The 23,010-nt window shown below is 37.9% G+C and overlaps 2 protein-coding genes across 2 annotated transcripts in view; one reads left to right on the top strand and one right to left on the bottom strand.

The window, feature by feature from the left end:
* The window catches only part of SUPT20H (SPT20 homolog, SAGA complex component), a 25,979-nt gene extending 12,422 nt beyond the window's left edge, over positions 1 to 13,557 (top strand). The window contains exons 15-21 of the mRNA XM_041407266.1: positions 1,987 to 2,095; positions 2,337 to 2,495; positions 4,232 to 4,544; positions 5,527 to 5,681; positions 7,962 to 8,017; positions 11,420 to 11,525; positions 13,024 to 13,557. Coding sequence (XP_041263200.1) covers positions 1,987 to 2,095; positions 2,337 to 2,495; positions 4,232 to 4,544; positions 5,527 to 5,681; positions 7,962 to 8,017; positions 11,420 to 11,525; positions 13,024 to 13,124 — 999 coding nt within the window. The 3' untranslated portion in view covers positions 13,125 to 13,557. The remainder of the gene's footprint in view (positions 1 to 1,986; positions 2,096 to 2,336; positions 2,496 to 4,231; positions 4,545 to 5,526; positions 5,682 to 7,961; positions 8,018 to 11,419; positions 11,526 to 13,023) is intronic.
* EXOSC8 (exosome component 8) lies at positions 13,487 to 22,987 on the bottom strand. Its single transcript, XM_041407214.1, has 11 exons — positions 22,926 to 22,987; positions 21,237 to 21,273; positions 20,146 to 20,209; positions 19,510 to 19,583; positions 18,901 to 18,946; positions 17,822 to 17,927; positions 17,693 to 17,738; positions 17,335 to 17,431; positions 16,185 to 16,305; positions 14,121 to 14,227; positions 13,487 to 13,700 (listed from the first exon to the last, which is right to left on the bottom strand). The coding sequence occupies exons 1-11, from the start codon at positions 22,940 to 22,942 to the stop codon at positions 13,585 to 13,587; spliced, it is 831 nt and encodes a 276-aa protein (XP_041263148.1). The 5' UTR covers positions 22,943 to 22,987; the 3' UTR covers positions 13,487 to 13,584.
* Positions 22,988 to 23,010: the final 23 nt, after the last annotated feature.

The following is a 23,010-nucleotide window of genomic DNA, read 5'->3' on the forward strand; positions in this document are numbered from 1 at the left end:
ATTAGAATAAGTTTTCCTATCCACGTTTAACAGTAAAATGAGCTAAAAATGTTATCCTGAATGAATTTTTAAATGCATTATGGTCATGAACATTCAGTGTGAGTATATTGGAAAAGTTAGTGGAAAGCATTTATATTTTCCATGTTCAGATGTTGTCTTTTAGCTGTTTTGAGGGGTGAGGGGTTGGGTCTGAATCATGTAGCTCCAAAGTTTTGTTTTAGCAGTTTCCCCTGTTCAGGTGAACTTCTCATAGCACAGTATAGTAAAATGCAGCTATGTGTCTTGTTTTACAGGTCAGTAAACACAGAAGCAGATGGAGTAGCTGAACTTCTTTTACCTTTAGAAATTTAAATTATTTTGTCTTCAATTTGAAGAGGAAAACTTAAAAAAAAACCACCCAAACAAAACCCAATAAAAACAAAAAGAAACAAAAAGAAACAAAAAGCCAAAGGCAAAAAACCCCCAAACATACAAGAAAACACCAAAAAAACCTCCAAAACTCAAACCCCATCAACTTTAAAGTGTGTATGTTTACATGCACATACATTTCTACATATCCAGTATAAACCCTTGCATTCCCAAATTTTCCTGCCTGTTGGCATTGCCTTGCATGTGTTTGCTGCTTCTGGCTTTGTTTGGTCAGAGTCAGTACTTCAGCAGTGAGCTGTATGTTATACTCCAGCTAGTAAATGAGATTTATATCCCCTGGGGTATTTCCTTGACATATTTCCCCTAAATACCCACTTAAAAACTCCAGCAATGTTTTTGTGCAGGAGGTAGTTCCTGGTGTCAGGCAGACCAGCAGCATTCCAAGTCCAGCAGTTGCAGAAAGGGATATGGATGTTTCTGTGTATGTGTGCACACACACACACACACGTGTGTAAATATAAATTAAAATAATATAATAAATGGGTGGAAGGGTGCTTGCCAAAGTCAACTTGTCTGCCTATCCAAGCCCCTACCAAAAGCTGGACTAAAGTTACTCAGGTTACTGTATTTAATGATCTAGTTGGATGGTGGAATGGGGCATTGGTTTTTATTTTCAAAACTAAGAAAGCAGATTTTAATAGAAGAATGGGAAGGTAGTCCTCAGAATTCTCCTCAAAAGATTCTTTTTTATAAGCAAGCTATTAGAAACATGTAGAGGGACTGTCTCTTATTACTGAGAATCAGTGGAAGTTAAGCTCCCCAAAAAGGGTGATTCTGCTCTGATTTCTTAGCTCATGCACATTTAATTGAGGCTCCAGTATTTAAATACTCCATCCACTAAATTGGCAGTTTCATTTCCTAGTTTCAGCAGTTTTCAAACTTTGTTTGTTTAAACATTACTGTCATTTATGGATATCTGCTATAAGGTAAAAACACACAGACTATAAGTGCATTTCACTGTTGAGTGCATTTCACTGTTAAGTCTTTAGACAATGTCAGCTTTTGGAATTACGAATTTAGTTCTGGTCCCACACATTGGGAAAATGTGTGTTGATTTATCTGCATTCAGGATTTTCCTATATTTATTTGAAATCCTGCTCCCAGAATGAAGAGTTCTGATCCTGTTCTTTAAGTCTCTCTTGGTTGAAAATGGCAGGTATATACAGAATGTATTAATGAAATTATGTAATTTTTCAAATAAAACCTAAATGTTTTATTATTTCAGGTGTATTCATCACTTTTGTGTTTGTGAAAATTACTACAAAAAAATCCAGAATTATGGAGAAAAGTGAAACTCTTTAATTGTTTATTTCTTTGCTCAGTTTAATTTTTTTACTAGCACTTTCATGCTGCTTCTTGATGGTAAAGACTTTATCTAAAGAGAGTTCATCATAGGTTATTTTTTTTAGATAAATATGTAAGCATCTGAAATTGCTGAAAGGAATGTTGTCATAGTTCTGAGAAGCCTTCATACAAATCAGTTGAATTGTCTTTTCTGTCAGCTATGTGAAAGCTCTCATCATTGCTGTGGTAGTGTTAATTTCTCTTTCCTCCCAGCAGCCAGAAAGTGTGTCAGGCTCTGTTCAGTCTTCAGTACTGGGGAAAGGTGTAAAACACCGACCTCCTCCTATCAAATTACCTTCAAGTTCAGGAAGTAGCTCTTCAGGTAATTATTTTTTGACTCAAACATCTAATTTTAACGTGTTCTGCCTGTTGTAAAATGAAAGGATAGCCCTTTAGTGAACATTTAATTTAAAAATATCAGAATCTTATCTGTGAGAAGAGCATGGGGTTTTTTGGTTGTTTTTTTTTAAATTTGTGATTATATTGTTCACAAAATTGTATCCTAATATTCAAGTGAACATGTACTCACAGAATAGTAATGTATTTTAATTTTGATTTTTCAGGTAATATTTTTAGTTCACAACAGTCAAGTGGCCATCTAAAATCCCCAACTCCACCTCCTCCCTCTAAGCCTCCTGGTCTTTCTCGGAAACAATCTATGGATGTTAATCAAGTTAGCATGCTCTCTCCAGCTGCCATGTCTCCTGCGAGCTCTTCACAAAGTGAGTCACGACCTAAATTCTCCATTAAATCTTAGGCTTTTGCATAAATGCTTCCTGAGATAAACTTCTTAACCTGTGGAATGATGAAACTTAAGTGTACAGTGTACCCTAAATTGTATAAGTTGTGCAGCTTTAGGCAGGTCTCTTGTTCACTGTATGTATTTTATGTTTATTGTAACTGTGTTCGTTTTCTGTATATATATGTATGCACCCTCTGTGTATACGTTTTAATACATTTTATGCAACTCGCATGATCTCCTCATATATGAAAGGCTGGTAGATGATGTGATGAGATAAATTCCAAAGTGTAGATTTTTTTTCCTCCAGTGTAAAAACAGTATGTTAGATCAATTTGCCTTTACATTATTTAAGCATCTGGTTTTTTAAATGTTATAGGAGCTGGTGCAGTTGTGTATCTGTGTATGTATATAATCTGATCAGTCCCGAGGTGATGATACAATAAACGATAAGATGATTTTTTAAAAACACTCCTACACTGTTTTACAAATCATTGCTGATTGCAAGTGTGGTGGTGATGCTGCTGATGATAGCACCATATTCTCAGGTGTAAAAATGGAAATTTCAATCAGAAGTGACATCCTAGTTAAAGTATTTTCATTAACACTGACAGGATCATTGTAATCTTAGCTGTAGATCATAAATGTTTCTAAAACATGTATGTGTCTTGAGCCATTTCGTGAACAGATCTGTACAAATAGGAAACATAGCTGCAGCTTCTCAATTTTTTTATGAATAATTGTATACTGCACATTCCAGTATCCTGCATGGTATTATAATATGCTTTTTGCATTAAATAATTTAAAATCTGGATAGCGCAAAAGGTGTAACTTTTCTGCCTTCTTGTTTTGCACAAGATAAAAAAGAAAACTTAAGTTTTCTTCCAAAATAATGAGTCTGGTTTTATGTTAGTGTTATGAATTGTGTAAATCTGCTGCACACAGTTACTTTAAGGCTCTGGTCACCATTCATATTTATTTCCTTTCTTTCTGCAGGACATGAAAGCTAAAACAAAAAAAAAGAAAAACAAAAAGAAACCAGCTCAAGCTTTTTGGGGGTTTTGTTTTGTTTTCTTTTCTATTGATAGATTTTGCCTACTGCATCGACAACAAATACAGCTGTATGTGTTACATTTAAGTAGAAAGAATTACACAATAGCTTTTAAAGATGCAGTATTATCCTCTTCTATGGTTCTTAAATATTAGATAGTTGCTTTTTATTTGGTTGATACTTGGAAAATTGCAGTTTGACTATCTGATGAAATTTAGATCAGCCCCATGATCATTGAAATTGTACATGATCTTGCTGACTCTTGTTTTCCATGATAAGTTTTTAACACAACCTATTGTGCAGGCAGTACATGGACACTATTTGTTTAACAGTTTAGGATAAACATTAATTGGGTTTAAATGGTCACTAAGAAATTATTTTAAGTATTTCTGAATAGAATTATGGCTTGATGGATTATGGAAGCCTTAAAGCAAAATAGAAATTGGTGTATGCCACAAGGAATGAAGCATGGAGAATGGATTTTCTTTGTGATTCTACTGCATCCTTAACAATGAGTGTGTGCTGCAACACTTGTCATGTAGAAATTAACACTTGCAGTCTAAAAAACGGAAGAAATTGTCAATGCTAAGTAAGATTCCATTAACCTTATACAAAAAGGACTGGCCTTTTATAACAAACTAGCACTTTTTATTTTTCTCAATGAGCAGGGTCTGGAACTCCTAAACCATCTACTCCTACTCCAACCAACACCCCTTCATCGACCCCACACCCTCCTGATGCTCAGAGCTCAACTCCTATTACCCTTTCTGCCACCCCTACTCCCCAAGATTCAGGCTTCACCCCTCAGCCCACTTTGTTAACCCCGTTTGCTCAGCAGCAAATGTCTCTGAGCCAGGCACTGCCTGTAATGACCATTCCTCTTTCCACCATGGTAACATCCATTACTACAGGAACAACATCCACCCAGGTCATGGCAAACCCTGCAGGACTTAACTTCATCAATGTAGTGGGCTCTGTGTGGTAAGTCTTTTGTTATGATGGTTTCTTAATTTGCCAGAGGGGTTGGTTGGTTGGTGGGAGGGGATGTGGTCCAGGACTGTCCACCATCCATTAGGGCAAATATTTTTCAGGATCTGCAGTACAAAAAAGATCACTCACTTTGTAATTACAAAGTGAAGAGACACTAGAAACTATTTGTATTTCTCAAACAGAAGTCACCTACTAGTAGATTATTGAAAAGATCTATTAAGAAAGGCCTTTATTGCTTTCATCTTTGTGAAGTCATATAGGTTCATTTCTGAAAGCTTTATCTCAGTTTAAGTGATTTCTGAGGTTTTGCTCTGTAAGTTTGAAAACTTTTTATTAATCAGAGGGGAGGTAGAATATCATATGCAGACCAATCTAAATGAAAAATGGGAACAGATTTGTTTCTATCAATTTGAAAAAGCATTGCGATGAAACACTCTTTGATTCTTAAAACTCATTTTGTGGTTTGAAGAAAATAATAAATGCTGTCAAGAATAGATGGTATGGTATAACATCTTTTTAGACTAAGGAAAATTCTGCGATTACGATGGTCAGTGTAAGACACATAGTGTGCTTCAATGCAGGTCTCAGACATTCAGATTATCCAGCTAAGGTGTTCAGCAGCTGGTCATGTTGATAAATTGGACTTTTTTAAATAAACCTGTTCCTTTTATGATAGTACAACCATTTTGAAGACTGTTGGCCTTTTAGTGTTTCTAGAATGAAAGGACCACTTGTTGTTTATTCTTAACAGTTGATATCAAAGAAGAAAAAAACCAGTATGTGCTCATCATATGAAATATATGTTACCCTCTAGGCAAAACTATTTTTTTAAGCTGTATTGATGCTTTATCCATAGTCCTATAATTTACAGCAAGCTACTGATTTAGTTGCCATGAGACAGAGGACAGTGATTTGGTTATTCAGATTTACTTGTGCCACTTGGGTTTGATGTGTTGTCTTTCCTCTTCTACAGTGGAGCACAGTCACTGATGAGTGGTTCAAACCCTATGTTGGGGTGCAACACTGGTGCCATAGCCCCTGCAGGTATAAATCTGAGTGGCATTTTACCCCCAGGAGGTCTGGTACCAAGTGCGCTGCCCGCTGCAATGCAATCTGCCTCCCAAGCAGGTCAGTGTGACTGAGTGGAAAAGCCACCCTTCAGACAGGGACAGTGTGAAGACATTCTGTGAGAAAAATGGACTGAAGTGGCCATTGTGTGAAGAGGTTGTGTATTTGATGGCTGGAGCTCAGGAACAACATACATGTTTTTGTATTCAAGGTGTAGGCTGTGTTGGAGTTTATTTGAAGCTGGTTTTTGGTGAGCTAGGCTGGGGATACACAGTCAAAACCTGGATTGCTTGGTGCACTCAGTAAGAAGTTAGAGAGAAACTCCAAATTTAAATGAAATTTTGGTAATGATGACTGCCAGAAAAAAAGTCATGATTGAATTTAGAAAGAGGCCTCACTTTCTAAATGTGTGGGGCATTTTATTCTGGCCCTGGTACTACTTTATTCTTGTACAACAATTAAGTAGCTCCTTATTGCCTTCAAATGCAGCTATATAAATCTTTAAAAGTACAATTTAAATTATCAGTTTATTTTTTCTGAACAAATAATTAAAAAAAGGTTATAGGTATGGTTATAGAATGACAACAGTAGAAGACTTCAAGATATCCATCCCTTATGCTAAAAGTTAAATCTGTCTAAACCATACTGAACCAATGTTTATTTAAACTGTATTTAAATATCTACACTGAAGAAGATTCCAGTCTTCCTCAGTAGCTGTTTGGAGCAGCTCATTATCAGTGCAAAATTGATGCTTCTAATTACAGTGCATCTCCTGAATTGCAATTTTTATTTCCTCCTATATCCTTCAGATGTGAAAAATAGTTGTTCACTCTTTCTCTTTACCTTCTAAGTATCAAACATGCTGTCATGTCCCACATTTGTCTTTTTCTGATAGGTCGTATTTTTCAAACCTTTCATAATCCTGTCACTCTTTTCTAGACTGTCCAATTTGCTTACATCCTTCTTAAAATGTGATAACCAAAACGGGACACAAGCCTGAGCTTGGCTGATTTACCACTGTGGAGCACAGCAGAATAAATGCATCTCATCTCTTTCACAACATTCCTGTTAACATTTCCCCAAATGAGGTCTGCCTGTTTTTTATCTGTATTTTTTGCAACAGCATTACCTTAACATAAGAATGGCTTTACTAGTTTAGGCCAAAAATCCATCCAGTTTATATTCTGTCTCTGACAGTTGCCATTAGAGGATACTGGGGAGAGTGTTTGAGATGAGGCAAAAGTGTGAAATGAAACATCCCTTGTCTACAACTGTACCTCTTCTGGCAATCTACAGCTTTGAGACTTTCTCAGCTGAAGAATATCCACATGGATCTTTGTGCTTAATATCCTGTGCTAGATTTCTAGACTGTGGATTTATCTAATTGGATTTTTTTATCTAATTGTGTATTTTTGGAATCTCTACAGCATCCTGTGACAGTGAATTTTATAAATGTAAACTGTGTGAAGAGGTTCTTTTCTTTTGTGTGCTCTGTATTTTGTGATATGGATGATTTGGATATGTTTGTGACCTCCTGTAACTTCTCATGTCCTTTCTTGCTGTATAGACACAAAGATAGTTACAACTTTGTACTTGGTCATTTGTCTTTTTAAATCAATGTTACTGAGTTTTGGACCATTTCTTCAGTTCATGAGGATCGCTTTTAGTCTACTTCTGTCCTTTCAAGCACTATCAACTTCTACCAGTTAGGTGTCACAGATTTGTACATGCTGTGCTGTCACCCACACAACAGATGTAGTTAGTGAGCTGAGCTAGGTCTGTGCAAGGCCTCCAGGGCTTCTGTTTGATAGCTGCTGTCTTCCTGGAGCATTGCTCAGATTTGGGGTGGGATTGTTTTCTGTTTGGTAAGAGTGTATTACTTCATTGAGCCCTTGGACTTTTTTGGATTTACTGTACAAACAGTTAAGCTTTTTAAAGGCTGAAGAAGGATCACTGAAAAATAACTGCTGTGGTGTTCTCCACAATCACCTTTGTGTAAATGCACAAACAGGTTATAGGTCACAGGGTATAATGTTATGTAGTGATACAGATTTCTTTCCATTTAGTCAGCTCTTGTGCGCTTTGAGTCTGAATAACTGAACTGCATTATGGAAAATGCAGCATTGTATTAAGTTTACCCTTAATTTACACTTGCCAGTATTACACTTTTATTATATTTGTATTATTATACACTTAGTATTAAGTTTACACTCAATTTACACTTGCCAGTTTTCCAACTTCCAGATGTTTAGAAATAGTCCCAGTGGAAAGGTGTAGTGCAAAACACAAATACAACTGAATAAAGACTCACTACTAATAAAAAGATGTTTTCTTTAACAGGCAGCCCATTTGGTTTGAAAAATACATCAAATCTTCGGCCCTTAAATCTTCTACAGGTAATTTATATACTTGGACACAATAATAATGATAATTTCTTATCTTTCTGTAGAGACCTGCTTAGTGCTGCTTACTGCACTGCCCCACACAGATTTAAAAGGCTTAGAATAAGAGAAAAGACATCTCCATAGACATACCAGGTGGAAGTTATATTCCTAGCTCAGAAAAAAGCAGATAATTCTCAGTAACAATATAAAGATGCTGACATTTGGATTCAAAATATTAATCCTAAAATACAATCTTTCAGGATTGGCCTAAGGTTTCATTGCAGATCTCAGACTAAAGTTACAATTATGGTGTACAAAACAGTGTAGTAGAATCACTCAGAGGTTACACACAGAATGCCTAAAAGCCAAGCTCAGCACGCACAGGTAGGTGCAGTAATAGGTTTAAAGAGTTTTTGGAAATGGAAGTTCATGTAAGATAGGGAGTTTAGAAGGACTGTAAATGCTTTATTTGCACTAAGCGTACATACAAATACAAACATGAGCAGCATTTATTATGTCAGAGTTGCATTTAAAAAAAAAATAGCAGAGCAGGGGTTGTTTGTGGAACTGGGTGGAGTTCCCAGACCTTGAAGGCAGCTGCCACTTTCAGGTGCAGAACTGCAGCTTCAGTGTTCCTCATAGATTGCACCACACTTCAAAAAATTACTACCAGCTTTGCTACTTCCTCTTCCCACTCCTGTACACTCCAGAAACATGGAAAAGGGCAGGCACAGGAGGCAGTTACGCCAGAGTAGAGCTCTTCTATAGAATTAAATGCTTGTATTTGAGTGATTCCATGTTGAAGGACATTCTTTCAAGGTAGCTCTGCCACTCACATAAACCAAGAACAATTCAGCTGAAATAAGTGCAATTAAAGCTGGAGTAAGGGAGAGTAATCAAAGCCATTTCACTGTCTATTAAAATTCAGTGGAATATTCTGAAAGTGGAAAACAATTACAATACAGTGCTGTTAGAGACTGGCATTTATCTTTCCAGTATCAGTACAGTATCTGCCATTTTAATTAAAATAAAATGTTTTCCTGTGGAAATACCTTTCTATAAGTTCATGCAAGTTTGTTTTCAGAGCATGACCCTTTTTCAGAAACAGCAACAATTGTAAATTGATTGATTTTAAAGGCATTACAAAATGAAAATCAAGCCTCTGGGAAGTACACCACTATCAATACCATGTTCGTCCTAGAACAGTAGGAAACTCAGCAGTTTGATTGAATTATGCCTTTTGTTTTTAATCTTCAGCAGCTTCCAGGTGGTTCACTTATTTTTAACCCACTCCAGCAGCAGCTGTCACAGTTTTCTCCACAGCAGCAATCTCAGCAGCCTACAACCTGTAGGCCCCAGCAACAGGGAGAACAGGAGTGTGCTAACAGCCCTCAGTCTGGGGTGCGTGGAGGAAACAGTTTCTCTTATTCTCCCCATCTCCACAAGTAAATGAGCCATTACCCCATAGATCTGAAACTCTTCCTCCTAAACTTTTTGAAACAGCAGAGTGCAGTGGCTCTGTTGCTATGGCTGGAGCTGGGTTATACTTCTTTATTTATATCCTGTATAGAAAAACCTGTAACAACTGCTGAGCATTGTCTATCTCTGTCATGAAGAGAGCAAGCCCCATTGTATGAGTGGTGTAAAATCAGCTTAGTGCTTTGTTTATCATAACTAACAGATATATCAGATGAACATAGAAAAAAATGCAGTGAGGATTGTTACAGAGAAACAAATACTTGTTATTGATACTGCTGTGAGTTGGCTTACAAACCTCGCTGCTGTAGCAGCAGAATTTTCTTTACACCAAAGAAAATACAAGTTGTCTTTAAAGCTGTAATCTTAAGACATTAGCTCTGGTGCTGCCTGTAACTAGTGTTAAAGGTGGTAGGCACCAATCCATCCTCAAATGACAAATTTTGAGTGGTCAGTTGCACCTTAAAAATCCTAAGGTGCAAGTACCAGGTTAGTATTTAAAAACCAACATTGATGCAGCAGTGTGAGAAAACTAGCTGTTCTGCTTTTGTGTTCTCAGACACACAAGCCTTCTGCTTACCAAATACTCTCTACTGGATACTCAAGTTTGTCATAATTTCACTTGTGGTACTGTAGACTGTTCATAAATAAAATGCCTCTCTGAAATTTTTTACGGTATATACCCTCCTGTGCCACAGGCCTTGTTCTGGATTGTGGGACAGTTTAATGGAAACTTTCCAATTTGTTCACAGCATCCAAATCTCTAAATGTCAGTTAGTAGTTGAACTACTAAAAAAAATAATGTGACCTTGTACTGTTGGATTTTATTTTCTAGATTTTGAACATCAAGGGTATTAATAAAAAGGCTGATGTAAGTTTAGTTCTTGTGGCACGAAAGTTCTGGAGAAAATCAATCTCTGCATTGGTTAAACTGCCCTAAGGAACCTATCTCATACCTTGCATTATAGAGGAAGGGATTGTTGGCTAAAATGAGATATTAAAACACTAGATTCCTTAGCTTTGATAAAGAGAGGAATGTATGTACTCACAGTGCTTAGTGAGAAAAGTTAGGCTCAAAACCAACAATTTTCTGTGCTACCAATATAATATAAATATGCATTCTCTCTCATACTTAGGGATTTTCCCCACATATTGGTTCTATGTCTTAAGTCATCATGGAGATGATGATGTCTCAACGTGCAGTCTTTTGGTCTGGTTTTCCTAGATCTTAGTATTATAATGTAATGCTAAAGAAGCATTGCAACTCCTGGACTGAACCAGCTTTTTTCCAACTCATAAGCCATGCAGTTTCCTTGAATTGTGCATATAATACTTTATTTCCCTGTGTTATAAATCAGTGCATAATTTAAGGTCTAAAAGAGGTCATAATTAAGCACCCTTTGACTTCAGGAGACACTAGGTCAGACTCCACTAATTCCTTTGAAGTGATTACTGTGAAAACTACGGTGTTCTGAAAATATAATTTTAAAAACAGGGAATGTATTTTTATGCAATTAAGGAGCGTGTGGCACAATATGAACATGGGAATGTGTCAGCCTTTGCACACTTTGATTGATTAGAACCTTTGCACATGGATATCTCGGGGTCCCCTAAAGACTTTGGGGCTGGGAGTGGGGCAGGAAATTGTCGTAAGATTACAACCATGAAGTGCAGTCTCTGCTAGACTGCAGAGAAATTAACAACTACGTGGACTTCTGCTGAGTAACAGCAGCAATACCATTTCTGCCAAAACAAAGCTGTTCTGGGGTATTCAGTGTCTGTTCTGCTGATAGTGGCTACACTGTAACACACACTGGATGACGTAGCATTAAATGTTTTTAAATGGCACTTCAGAAGTTTGCCTTCGCACTGGCTTTGTTTGCTTATTCATTGATACAAAAGTTTGGTAATAAGGATCAAGCTTTTCATTTTTGCTAGGGGTCTGACCAAGGTCCATCCAATCAAGATCAGGCATTATCTGCCCAACAAGCTGCTGTAATTAACCTGACTGGAGTAGGGAATTTTATGCAACCTCAAGCCACAGGTATGTGCTTGCTGAGCCTCCTTTTGTAGCAAAGTGTTTATGTTGATAAATTCACACTGAAATGAAGTTTGGTCTTAAGGAAATCTTACATTAGATCAGAATGATTTACTGTTTATCAGGACATGAATTCTATGAGACATACTCGACTTCTAAAGCATGCACTTCTCTGCTTTGTTTGGCAGTTAAGTGCCATCAATTGATGGTATCACATGAAAACAAGTTACACTTAAGACAAAAATTAAGAAAATGCAGGGAACTTCATGCCAGACTTCATTAAGGAATGTTTCTTTAACTCTGTGCTTAACATCCAGTGTGAGAAACCTTTGTGTCTCCACAAGCACTTCATAATCTAATTATGTTCTAACTAACAGAGTATGTATATCATGTATACTTTATTCTGCACTGTTCCAAATTTGACTCTGAAACTAATTCTATTGATCCCTTTCCTGTTACACTGTATTCCTATGTCTTCCTCCCCTGACCAACTCAACCTGACCTCTTTGACCTGCCTGCTTTCCCCTTCTCCTTTCTCAGTGTTGTCTCAGCTTGGCTCTGCCGTGAACAGACCTGGGCAAAGCCTTCCTCAGCAGAGACTCCAGCTCTCTTCTGCCTTGCAACAGCAACAACAACAAGCCTTGCAGCAGCAGCAGCAACAGATACAAGTAATCCAGCAACTTCACTCTGACTGTGTTAAAAAAAAATTAAATTAAAAATACAATTCTTGGCTCCAAAATCAAAAATATTGCCCTCTTGGGCTCTCTTTTTAACTAATGCAGTTATGGTCTTGTAAACTGAAGGAAAAAAAAAAAAACCAACAAAACCAACATGTATTTGGCAAATCATCATGCAAGATCTGAAATCTGTGGTTCTCTCAGCTTGGAGCACTGAATTTATTTTTATTTGTTTAAGCCCTCCACCTTCCTGATTTGCAAACATTCAAGGGGTGCTTGTGGCACATATCTAAATACTATACCAGCTGCCAGTAGATTTCAAAATGGCATGGATGTAAGCACCTGGAAGATCGAATGTAGCACTGCTACAGTCAGTACATGAAAGCAAGAGCTCTGCAAAGCATTTCTTTACCATTCAGATGCTTCATGAAAACATTTTAGCATTTTTTTAGCACACAGTCTCATGTTTGTAATAAATACAGAAAATTCATACAATGCATACACTGAGAAGCTATCACATCAAAAAGGTACTGTGTAACCCAAACACTCAGTGAAGTTGCTGAGTTACTGCAGTTACTGCAATGAAAAGAAAGGGCAAAGAAACAAAGCTGTGCACATTCACATGTAAAATGTTAGCTTGTGCCCTCAGCAGGCTTCTGTGCCACTGGTGCTGCTTGACTGTACCCATTGCCCCAGTACATGGTGTGTTCCTTTTGTCAGCCTGGTGCTTCCTCAGTTTTTCTTTCTCTCCCCCCCTTCATTCTTCCTGATATGAAAGCTTTATAGTCAACACTAACAAGCTTTTTCTCCCTTCTCCTCCATGGCAGCAGTTGCGATTCTTGCAGCATCAAATGGCTATGGCAGCGGCAGCAGCACAAGCAGCTCACCTGCATCATCAACAACATTCAGGCAGCCACTCAAAAAGTAAAAGGAAAAGAGGCACGCCAACCCCTCCAAAATCATGATTCTTGCCTCCCCCAAAAAAAAAAATTGACTGGAAGGGGATTTTTTTTTTTTCAGATTGTTAAGGAACAGGGTTAAAATAAAATTAGCGTTTTATATTACTGGTGGGAAAATGAACTTTAGACATTACACTAAAAGAAATGAACTGATTTTGGAAGCCAACCTTACAGAACTTAGAAATTTCATCTATAAAGCGGCTAGGATCTGGTTTCCTCTAGTCACTTAATTTTTTAACAGAATGTTTTATCTTGTATTTTTTACCAGTCAACAACATTGTACATAGAATAAGGGTGAAAAACATTTTAGAAAAAATGAACTTTGTAAATGTAGTATTGGTATTTGTTTATTTAGTATAAAAAGGTTTGTGAACACTGTAACAAATACAATTTTTACAAATCAATTTTTGAAAAGAGCTCTCTTTTTGTTCACTTGGGTGTTATACTTTTTATTACTTTGTCTATCAGCTTCTTTACTTCTTTGTGTCTTGTAATTGCTCTGGTGATACAGTCCTGAAGCTTGGCTCCTGTAAGAGGACTTCCACCTAAACATTGAAGGGAACAGTTTGATTTTCTACTTGTACTTCAGTTACATGTATCTAACTGTTATTTCCAAATGCGAGTATAAATACAGTAATTGTCATTACCAGCACCTTTCACTGGGGAGCATACAGCTTTCCCAGCCCTAGCTTCAGGCAAAGATAATGGAAACAAACAAGCTGTAACAGGACACATGCCCAGAATTAGTCCTCTGATGTGACTGCTTTTTGAACTTCAGTTATGCCACCCATCATCTTCCACCCATCATCTTACAACTCCTTTCAAGAGCAGGTAATTTAATGACTATTCAAACAGTCACTCTGTTACTATAAAGCACCTGCATCTCACAAAGCAAAGCACGTACAGAATCTTTTCTTGATCTAACATCATCTCCATAGGTTTCTTTGTAGTAAATTTAGAAGTACCTGGTTTATGGACAGAACACAGTCTGCCTTCTTCATCAGTTACAATGGTTACTGTTCCAGTTGCTAGATCTTCTTCTTCAGCAGTTGGATCAACAATGAGTAACGTGCTTGTGAAAGAAATGCAAGCAGATATGTTGGTATACATTGCTCCATTAATGTTATTGCAAAATACAATTTTTACTGTAGTCTTACTAAATACTTGTCGATGGATTTAGTGCTCAAGCTGTTTTCCTACCAAAATGCACCAATTAAAAAAATAAAAAAGCCAAAAAAATGTGGGAGATTCCACATAATCATGTGGAAAATAGGCATATAAGTGGTTTCATAAATTTGTGACAGTGATGTATTGCAGGAAAATGCCACTAAACTGCCATTTGCAAGTATGCATTATGAAAGATTGCAGTCATTCTTTTGTAGTTACACTGGAGACTGGCATTGGTTTTACGTGTAGGCTGCACTAATTTCTACCAGACACCTTAAAGTAAAACTCATTTCCACTGCTATGTTCACCAAAGTAGTTCTCAGTTTGTTGTCAGTGAACTGTAACCTCATTCAGACTGGGAATAGTTCAAAACCAGATTCATTGGGTTGCTTAAGACAGCTTATTCTGGCTGTCATACTGTCACATGAGCAGTTCAGTGCATGGCTGTTGTTGATGTACAGGTCGCTGCCACAGGAGCAGCCCTGCAGCAGTGCTCCTCAGCCACGGCCACACTAACCAGCAACCTACCACTTCCATTTATTCAAGAAGGCCTTTTATGTAGAAGAAAAATGCCTCTGGAAGCCAGAGTATGTAAAGCATTTTATTGAAAAGGCTATTAACCAGAATTAAAAACAAAAACACAAAACCAGAAAACAACGCAAACCACACAACACAGGCAAACACCCCCTCAATACTTAAGTTTTAGGAGGTAAAAGAAGACTTCAGTAACTTTTTTGATGCAACAACAGGTTTCAGGGAAGGAAACAAAGCCCAACAGACACTCATGGAAAGCATTCTTCCCCAGCAGCTTTTTGGTCTATGTGCAAGTATGTGTGATTTGTGTGTGAGTAATACCCTACTGCCAGCTGTCTGCCTAGTATGTTACCCAAACACTCAGTGTACATCAAATTTCAGACTCAGTAGAAATGGTATTAAAGCAATTAACAGAGGCATTCTAAAGTACCAATAATGTCCTGCTCTGATGCATTTTGGTAATCACTTGGTCAACATTTGAGATTATTGCTTTCCCCACCCCATTCGTTATTTGGATGAAAGGCCTGTATTAATATTTCTGTGAATACAAATTAATGTGCCATAACCCCCCTATATCTTCAAACGGGCCTAAATCTTGAATAGCACAATGAGCACTTATCTGTCACTTTCTACTTTGCAAATGGATGTCACTAGAAATGACTGCATTTCTTAAAAACAGCAGCAGAACACATTCTTAACATTCTTGACATAAGGAAGAGCAAGTAGACAATTTCAGATGAGGAATCAAGTTATTATACGTGATCACTTTCAATTCACATAATCAGATTCTCTTCCTACATGAACAATGACTTAAGCATGCTAGTTATACTTCACCTTGGGTAATTATGTTTTCAGTTATCCAGGAGTTCTATTGTTCTAACTGGACTTCTACTTCCTACTTCCTTTGTTGACTACATCCTTGGCATAAGCTGTTCAAAAGTTATCATCCTTTCTATCAGTTACACAGGCTTCTAAAACATTAATTGCACTGGTAACATTTTCATCTTAGAGATACTTCAAAAACCTAAAACAGTACCCTCCCTGCACTTTTAAACTTATCTTTCAGGTTGGGAACCACTTCTGCTTTAAGCCACAGGAAGAAGCTGCAGAGTACAGACTGCACTTTGTTCCTTGCACTCCTTACATCACAGAACTAGAGGCCCCTTCAATGAGAGGCTGTGGATTTAAGATGGGTGGAGCAGCATTGCCTGAGGCTCCACTCTGATCCCTGGCAGGAGTGCACAAACATCACTGGTGGCATCCTCTGTCCTTCATTTGTTTTACAGACACTGTTGTTTCCATAAAGTACAAAACAGTTTGGAACTTACTCATCAAATACAGCAAATGATGTGGCAACTGGATGCTTTCTGATAATCAAAGGATTCTTCTGTTTTAAATTAACTTCTGATAAACCAGTTTCTTCGTTTATCGTAACCAACGGCAATTGCACTGAAGAGATGAAAAAATTACAATGGTCTAATATTAAACATGCTGGATTTACCAGGCCTAGAGATGTCGACAACTACTGAAATATTTCAGCTGTTCTCTTAACCCACTGAAAATCAATCTGAATAATTTTTCATACACTAATGGTATTCGCTACAAAAAAAAAAAAAAATTTGAATTCAAGTAAAGTATTTAGCTTAGAACTACCCGTTCAAGGAAGTATTTGATTTTTGTACTCAGGGTAACAGAAGGTTTTCTCCTTACACAAAAATATTTTCTACTTCCAAAATGCCACACAATTAAAATACTTCAGAATCGTATTTAACCAGAAGTATTTTTTCTCCAAGTCTACTGGACATATAAAAACTAGGAATATAGTCTCATATCATGAATTGTATATATTTGTAGAAACAGTGCAACCTGACCTTCAGCTAACGCTTGCTGTGACAACCCATACATTGCTGGTGACAAGGAGGACAAGAGCAAAGTAGCTAGGGGAATTCCAAAGCTGGCAATTCATAGTTAGAAAGGGAGGCCTTGCCATAAACTTCCCTTTAAACTGCTGCCTTCATGCATTTATAAGTCACACACCTGCAAACAGTCAGGCCACACATTTTTTTACAAACGATAATTCATTAAGCTTGGAAAGGAATATTCTGTTGTGACACACTACTTGTGTAAGCAAAACCTCCGGCAGCTCATCCTGCCTACACAAAATACATTATCAAAGTAATACTCCACGTAGATGTTAAACTTGTTCATGGCCACTGCCAAAAGACTTGGGTATCTAACCCCAGAGAACATGTGGCAGAATAGCTATTAGTCTTTTAAGAAAGCAATAATAAGTGTACAAAAAAGATCCTATTTTTCATGTCTTACACACTATGGCATCCCACCCTAATTTCCACCTTCTATTACATTCAAATGAAACAAACAGTCCCAGGAACGAGTTGCCCACTTATCAGGTTCAAAACGAGTGCATTTCTCCAAGCAACACTAATCAGAATGTCTCTTGTTCTAAGGAAGCCTTACCATTTTTTAATGCTGCCAACAAAGCAAAGACACTGGCATCCAGAAGGTTTCCATCATAGTCCAGACATATGATATCACAGTATAACACCCATGCAAGCTATCAAAAAAGGTTCACACATGTGAGATATTACATCAGCTAAGCAAATGGTGCAATATATTAGAAAAATTTTGGCCACTCTAAACAGAGATACTTATTTCTATTATTTGATTTTTGCACTTAGGATGTAAACTATGAACACTGAAAAGAAAAAACAACACTAAAACCCCCTCTAACCTTAAATACCTTCTGTATTTGTACTTGTGTACAGGTCCTGTGATCTTGTTACTATCTCCCTCTTCATTCTGAGATACAACTTACCTTGCCATTTGCAATACACAGATCTTCTTTCACTATCATCTGTGAACTAAAATGAAATGAGAGTAAGCAAGGCAATAGAAAACTCTTGCAGTGTTGCTTGTATTCTGACAGTATTAAGATGGTTCTTACTTTTCAATCACATCTGCGATGAACTGGCTCGCTGCTTGAGCTTCTTCACCAGGTGGTCCAGAGCGAAACCTCTCTGCACAGAGGGATGGCAGCTCCACATTTGGAACTAGGTAGCAAGAATCATTAGTCATAAAGCAAAGAAAGCAGGCAATGGGTAATCAAAAATAAAAAAATAAATAACAGATGCTCTTAATACTATTTTATGTACTTCAAATGAAAGGCAAGACCAAGAATTTTTCAATCAAACCTTCCTTATTCTCTCCTCAAAAATAAAGTTATGCATGAGTTTGTATTAAAGAACTTGTAGTACTCTCTGTACTCAGAAACTATATATTCCATGGAAAAGCACATACTCCTAGCTACCATTCTCTGTTTATAATCCTTCTCTATCATGACCCACACAAAACTTTAAGCACTTTTCAGCAGATCAAGAAACAGTACCATTTCCATCCCACTGCCTGACTTCACTGCTATGCTGTCTGCTTTCCATCAACCATTAAAACGTGAGACTTTAGACTTGAAGCATAAACATTCATGAAAAAAATCTAAGCATAGTTAAGCTTACTGAAAACAACATACTTGGGAGATGCCTTAGAAAAAGGGGATTTTGTCTCTCAATTCCACTGAATTATTTTATTTCCAAAGAAACTCCAAACAAGAGTGAGGAGGTACCACTGGGACTTAGTGTTCTCTGAGAAATAAACAGTTTTTATTTCACTGTTTTTAACAGTTACATTTTTTGCCTACTGGGACTTTGAAACAGAAGTTAACATGCCTTTGCACAGCCATGCATGCCACTATCTTTTATGGAGTATCTTCTCCCTCTTAATATACACAATGATGCAGGTTTCCTTCCATGCCCAGCCTGGAAACAGCAACAAAAAGGTAGCTGTGTATGGAAAACTCACAAGCAAAGCAAAGGGAATTCTAGATGCCTGGATACCAATTTTGAAATTAATTTGAAGGGTTGCAATAAAGTTTGATCAAAGTTAATTCTTTTAAGAAATCTACAGAACACAATTTCCACAACCTTTTAGCTGAAGTAATACAAAACCTCAGATCCATACTGAAACACTTACCAATATATCCCTTATTAGCAGACTCCACTGCAGGTGCAGCAAGTTCCTGAAGAAATAGAAAAGAGCAAAATTAAGAATTTTGTATAAAATATTTTTCAGCTGTTCTATATAAAAATGGTTGTTTTCTTCCCAATTATTATAACAATAAGATTTACAAAAGTCATTTTTAATCAGTCCTTGTCTGTAAATTTCCTATGGAAGAACTCAGTACAGGGATGAACAGTCATTTGTTTTATAAGTCAGGGCAGGCCAGCAGTAGAGTTGAGGCTACAAGACATTCAATAGTCCAGCCAGCTCATTCCCAGTGCACTTACTGATCCATGTTCAGGAACTTTTCAATTACAGAGCTTTTATCTAGAAATAACAAGGACTTTAGTTTTCTATACATCTTTCCCCATACACAATGGGCATCACAAAAATACATGTTTCTCAGACTATACAGGTAGGATTATACAATTACATTATGTATTAACTTTCAGGTCTGGAAGTAAGTCAGGTGAAAGACTGTAATTGCATCTGACTGGCACCTTATTGCAATTCCATGGGCAATTAATTCTAAACACAAATGAACAAAGTCAGCTAACAAATAAAGATAAAAACCAACCATACCGCTTTTACTCCACAAATCACTGTGGTATTTCCTAACTTCACCAGGGCAGAACCATCTGCAGTTGTAATTGAACCTGAAGAGAAAAAGTATTGTTGAATAAAATCTATTTTCCCTTCAAAGGGCGCAAAATAACATCCAGCAGACACAGAGTGTTTACTTTCCATCATTTTACACTAAAGACAGCCCAAGCAAAGTCTCAAATCCAGAGAGGGAAAGAACCTATTAAACTGACTGTATTAAACAGCCAATCACACAGAATGGTTGAGCTTCTCCAGCCTGCTGAGGCCCCTCTGGATGGCAGCACAACCTTATGGCATATCAGCCCCTCCTAGTTCGGTGTCATCTGCAAACTTGTGAGGGCACCTATATTGTGCTGCACATACAGGAGCAGAATTGACTAATTACACCGTGCACATTAGCCCAGGAACAGGACTGAAAACAATGCTCAAGGATTTCACTGTACCACACATTCTTTTTCATCCTTGTTGAAACTGTAAAAAAAATCCTTCCTCTTCCTGGTTTCCAAATGCAATTACCAAGAAAACCAATTAGCAAGTCATTAAGGTCACCACTATAACCTGATATTAATAATACCTCCCCCATTATTATTATTATTATTCCACATAAGCACTTGCCTATGTTGACAGTGGTTGTACGAAATTCACCTAACTCTCTTCCATCAGGCCGACAGTTCTCTTTCTAAAGAAAAATTACAAACTTCAAATTAGAAAACATACTTTATCAAATAACACAGTAATATTTTTACTACAGAACTTCATAAAAAAGACTACTGTCTTCTCAAAAATATGAGGGAAAACTCAGTCACACTCTAGTTGGCTTTTAATCAACTTATATGTAGTTTGTGTTGCAGGCCTGCAAAAGACAACTCCTAATTTTAAAAATCCATTTAACTTTATTTAGATAATATAACAATAGACTGATTGTCTCAAGGGTAGGTACTACAGGAGACTAGATTCAGAACACCATCCAAGAATGAACACGCGCTGGTAGCTTAAAATGAGAGTTTCTACCCACCTGCATTGCTTAGCGGAGCTCTTAAAATTAGAGTGAACTAAAGAAAACAAAAGAAAAACCCTGCACCCAAAGAAAATATGGCATTCAAATAACATCAGTCAGAAGCTGTACAACACATAACCCCTATGTTAGAAACTGAAAACAGTATTCTATCATTTTAGATCTGAATTGTTACTCACCACAGTTTCAAGCTTTTCAAAAGCAAACACTTTTGGTTCAATTATGAGAACCAGAATTTGCAATAATACTGGATCCATTTCTAAGTCAATACAACTTCAGTAATAGCTGAACTAATTTAAGGTAACAAAAGTCAGTGTTCTTCCTCTGCAGTTACAGTGTGCATGGTTAGCAGCAATAGTCTCCATTACTAATTTCTGTAGCATCTAAAAGCCTGGTTTGACATAATCTATACTAGGCAAAAACCTGCATCTTTGTCTAATTTAACCTGAACTCCTTTCACGACCAAGAGAAGCATTTATCCATCAAGACTAACAGCACCAACACCACTGATGGAAAGAAAAACATATCTGAAGAGCACAAATGTTTTTTGCCTGCTCAGACAGTTTTTTGTGGGGTTTTTTTTCAGTTTTCATTTCCATAGTTTCATATTTCCATACAGTTAGAGGAGCAGAAGCAAGCAAGAAAAAAATCACTGCAAGGAACTTATACGGGCATCTTATGTTTCACTTACCAAAAACCTTCTGTAATATTCCAATGGTTCCACAGTTCTAGAACAAATAGAAAGAGAAGTTCAAATGCAAGCTCCTGAGTAGGCAAGACACAGAGGAAAAACAAAAAAAAAAAGAAAAAAAACCCCACAAACCTGCAATAATAAATAATCTGGGTATCAAGACGCCTGACAAAGCTGCTTCACAATACATTTACAGAACAATAAGGAAATTTTAAACCAATCTAAAAAAAAGATGTTTTCCTAAATTCACTTCTAAAATGCTTCTTCCATACAAGGAACATGCCTGCACATACACTTAACAAAAACTGCTAGCTTTCGCTTCAATAATCCTATTCACTTAAAATCAAAAGAAGTGTTTAGTGACAGAAGGGTGTAGGAAGGAAAGTGCCTTTCAAGGAATGCAAAAAGGAAAATTTTACTACACTGTGTGAAATATGTTAGTTCAAGGACTGCATTCAGATGCAGAAAACTGTAAAAAATTTTAAATTATTCAGTTTTTCTTAGAATCTTTGAGAAAGTATAAAATTACAAAATATGCTCCGTGCAGTGCTTCAGATGATAAATAATTGCTGCTTATTATTAATCATGCACTAGTAACAGTACCTGTGTATTAGTATTTAAGCAGGGATCATTAACGTAAAAAAAGAAAGCTTTTATAAAAAGTGTCGCCAATATTTAAACAAAGCATTCACAGTTTCATTAAAATAGTGCTTCTGGGGCAGGGATGGGAAAAAGATAAGTGGAATAGGCAAGTTGTCCAAATGCAGACTAACACACAGAGGAATCACCAACATAACGGCCAGCATGAATTGGCCCCTGTAGGCTCCATATGTGTTGGTCCTGTACCACTGGATTATAAGGACAACACAAGGTCTGTTGTTTTCCAGTTCATGTAACAGCACTTGCTAAACCTCGTTTGAAGCTTTTAAGCCATACAATAGAATCAAGGGTGCTGGGACAGACTGCCCAGAGAAGCTGTGGATGCCACATGCCTGGAGGTGTTCAAGGCCAGGCTGGATGGGGCTCTGAGCAACCTGGTCTAGCAAAAGGTGTCCCTGCCCACGGCAGAGGGATTGGAACTGCATGATCTGGGAAAATCCCCTCCGATCCAAACCATTTTACTATTCTAAAACAAGTAGTTATAAATGGAAAGTCATTGTGTTCCCCACAGTTTTAACTTATAATTCTATCAGCTGTAAGGGGAGGTTTAGGTCAGAGAGTAGGAAAACATTTGTCACCTAGAGGGTGACTGGGCACTGGAACTGGAATTTCCCCAGGGCAGAGGTCACAGCACCAAAGCTGCCGGAGTCCAAGAAGTGCTTGGATAACGCTCTCAGGCACATGGTGACTCCGGGGGGTCCTGCACAGGGCCAGGAGCTGAACTCGCTGCTCTCTAAGGATCCACCTCGTTATACTCTGCAATTCTGCTAGCAGGTAGCTCCGGGCTTCACTGAGCTCCGCTTCTTGCCGGGCCTTTTCCCGCCTGGCCAAACCCCGCTCGCTCAGTCTTTCCCGCACACATCGGGGCTCCACAGCCCCCGCAGCACCGACCCCATCCCGCCCAGACGCGCCGAGCCCGCTCCCCGGACAAAGCCCTCGAGGGTCCCCGAGCGGCCGGGGCGGTGGGGGCCCGGGCGGGACCCGCAGCGCGGCTCCGGCGGCACCGCGGCCCCCGGGCCCAGCACTTACTTGAACGCAGCCGCCATGGCGGTGCCGTCTCCGCCCCGGATGTGGCTCCCCCTGGCGGCCCGCCCTCCCGGCAGCCTTCGCGGGC

The sequence above is a fragment of the Onychostruthus taczanowskii genome, unplaced genomic scaffold (assembly GCF_017590055.1).
Source record: "Onychostruthus taczanowskii isolate IOZ18803 unplaced genomic scaffold, ASM1759005v1 scaffold26, whole genome shotgun sequence".
In the NCBI taxonomy this organism is placed as follows: Eukaryota; Metazoa; Chordata; class Aves; order Passeriformes; family Passeridae; genus Onychostruthus; species Onychostruthus taczanowskii.

Bases quoted from the DNA above. Each gene is read 5' to 3' on its own strand.
- EXOSC8 (XM_041407214.1), bottom strand. The intron at 17,928-18,900 runs GTAAGTGTTTCA...CTTGCTACCTAG, and splicing joins TGCTAATAAGGGATATATTG to TTCCAAATGTGGAGCTGCCA. The intron at 17,432-17,692 runs GTAAGTTGTATC...CTTTTTTGATAG, and splicing joins TGTGTATTGCAAATGGCAAG to CTTGCATGGGTGTTATACTG.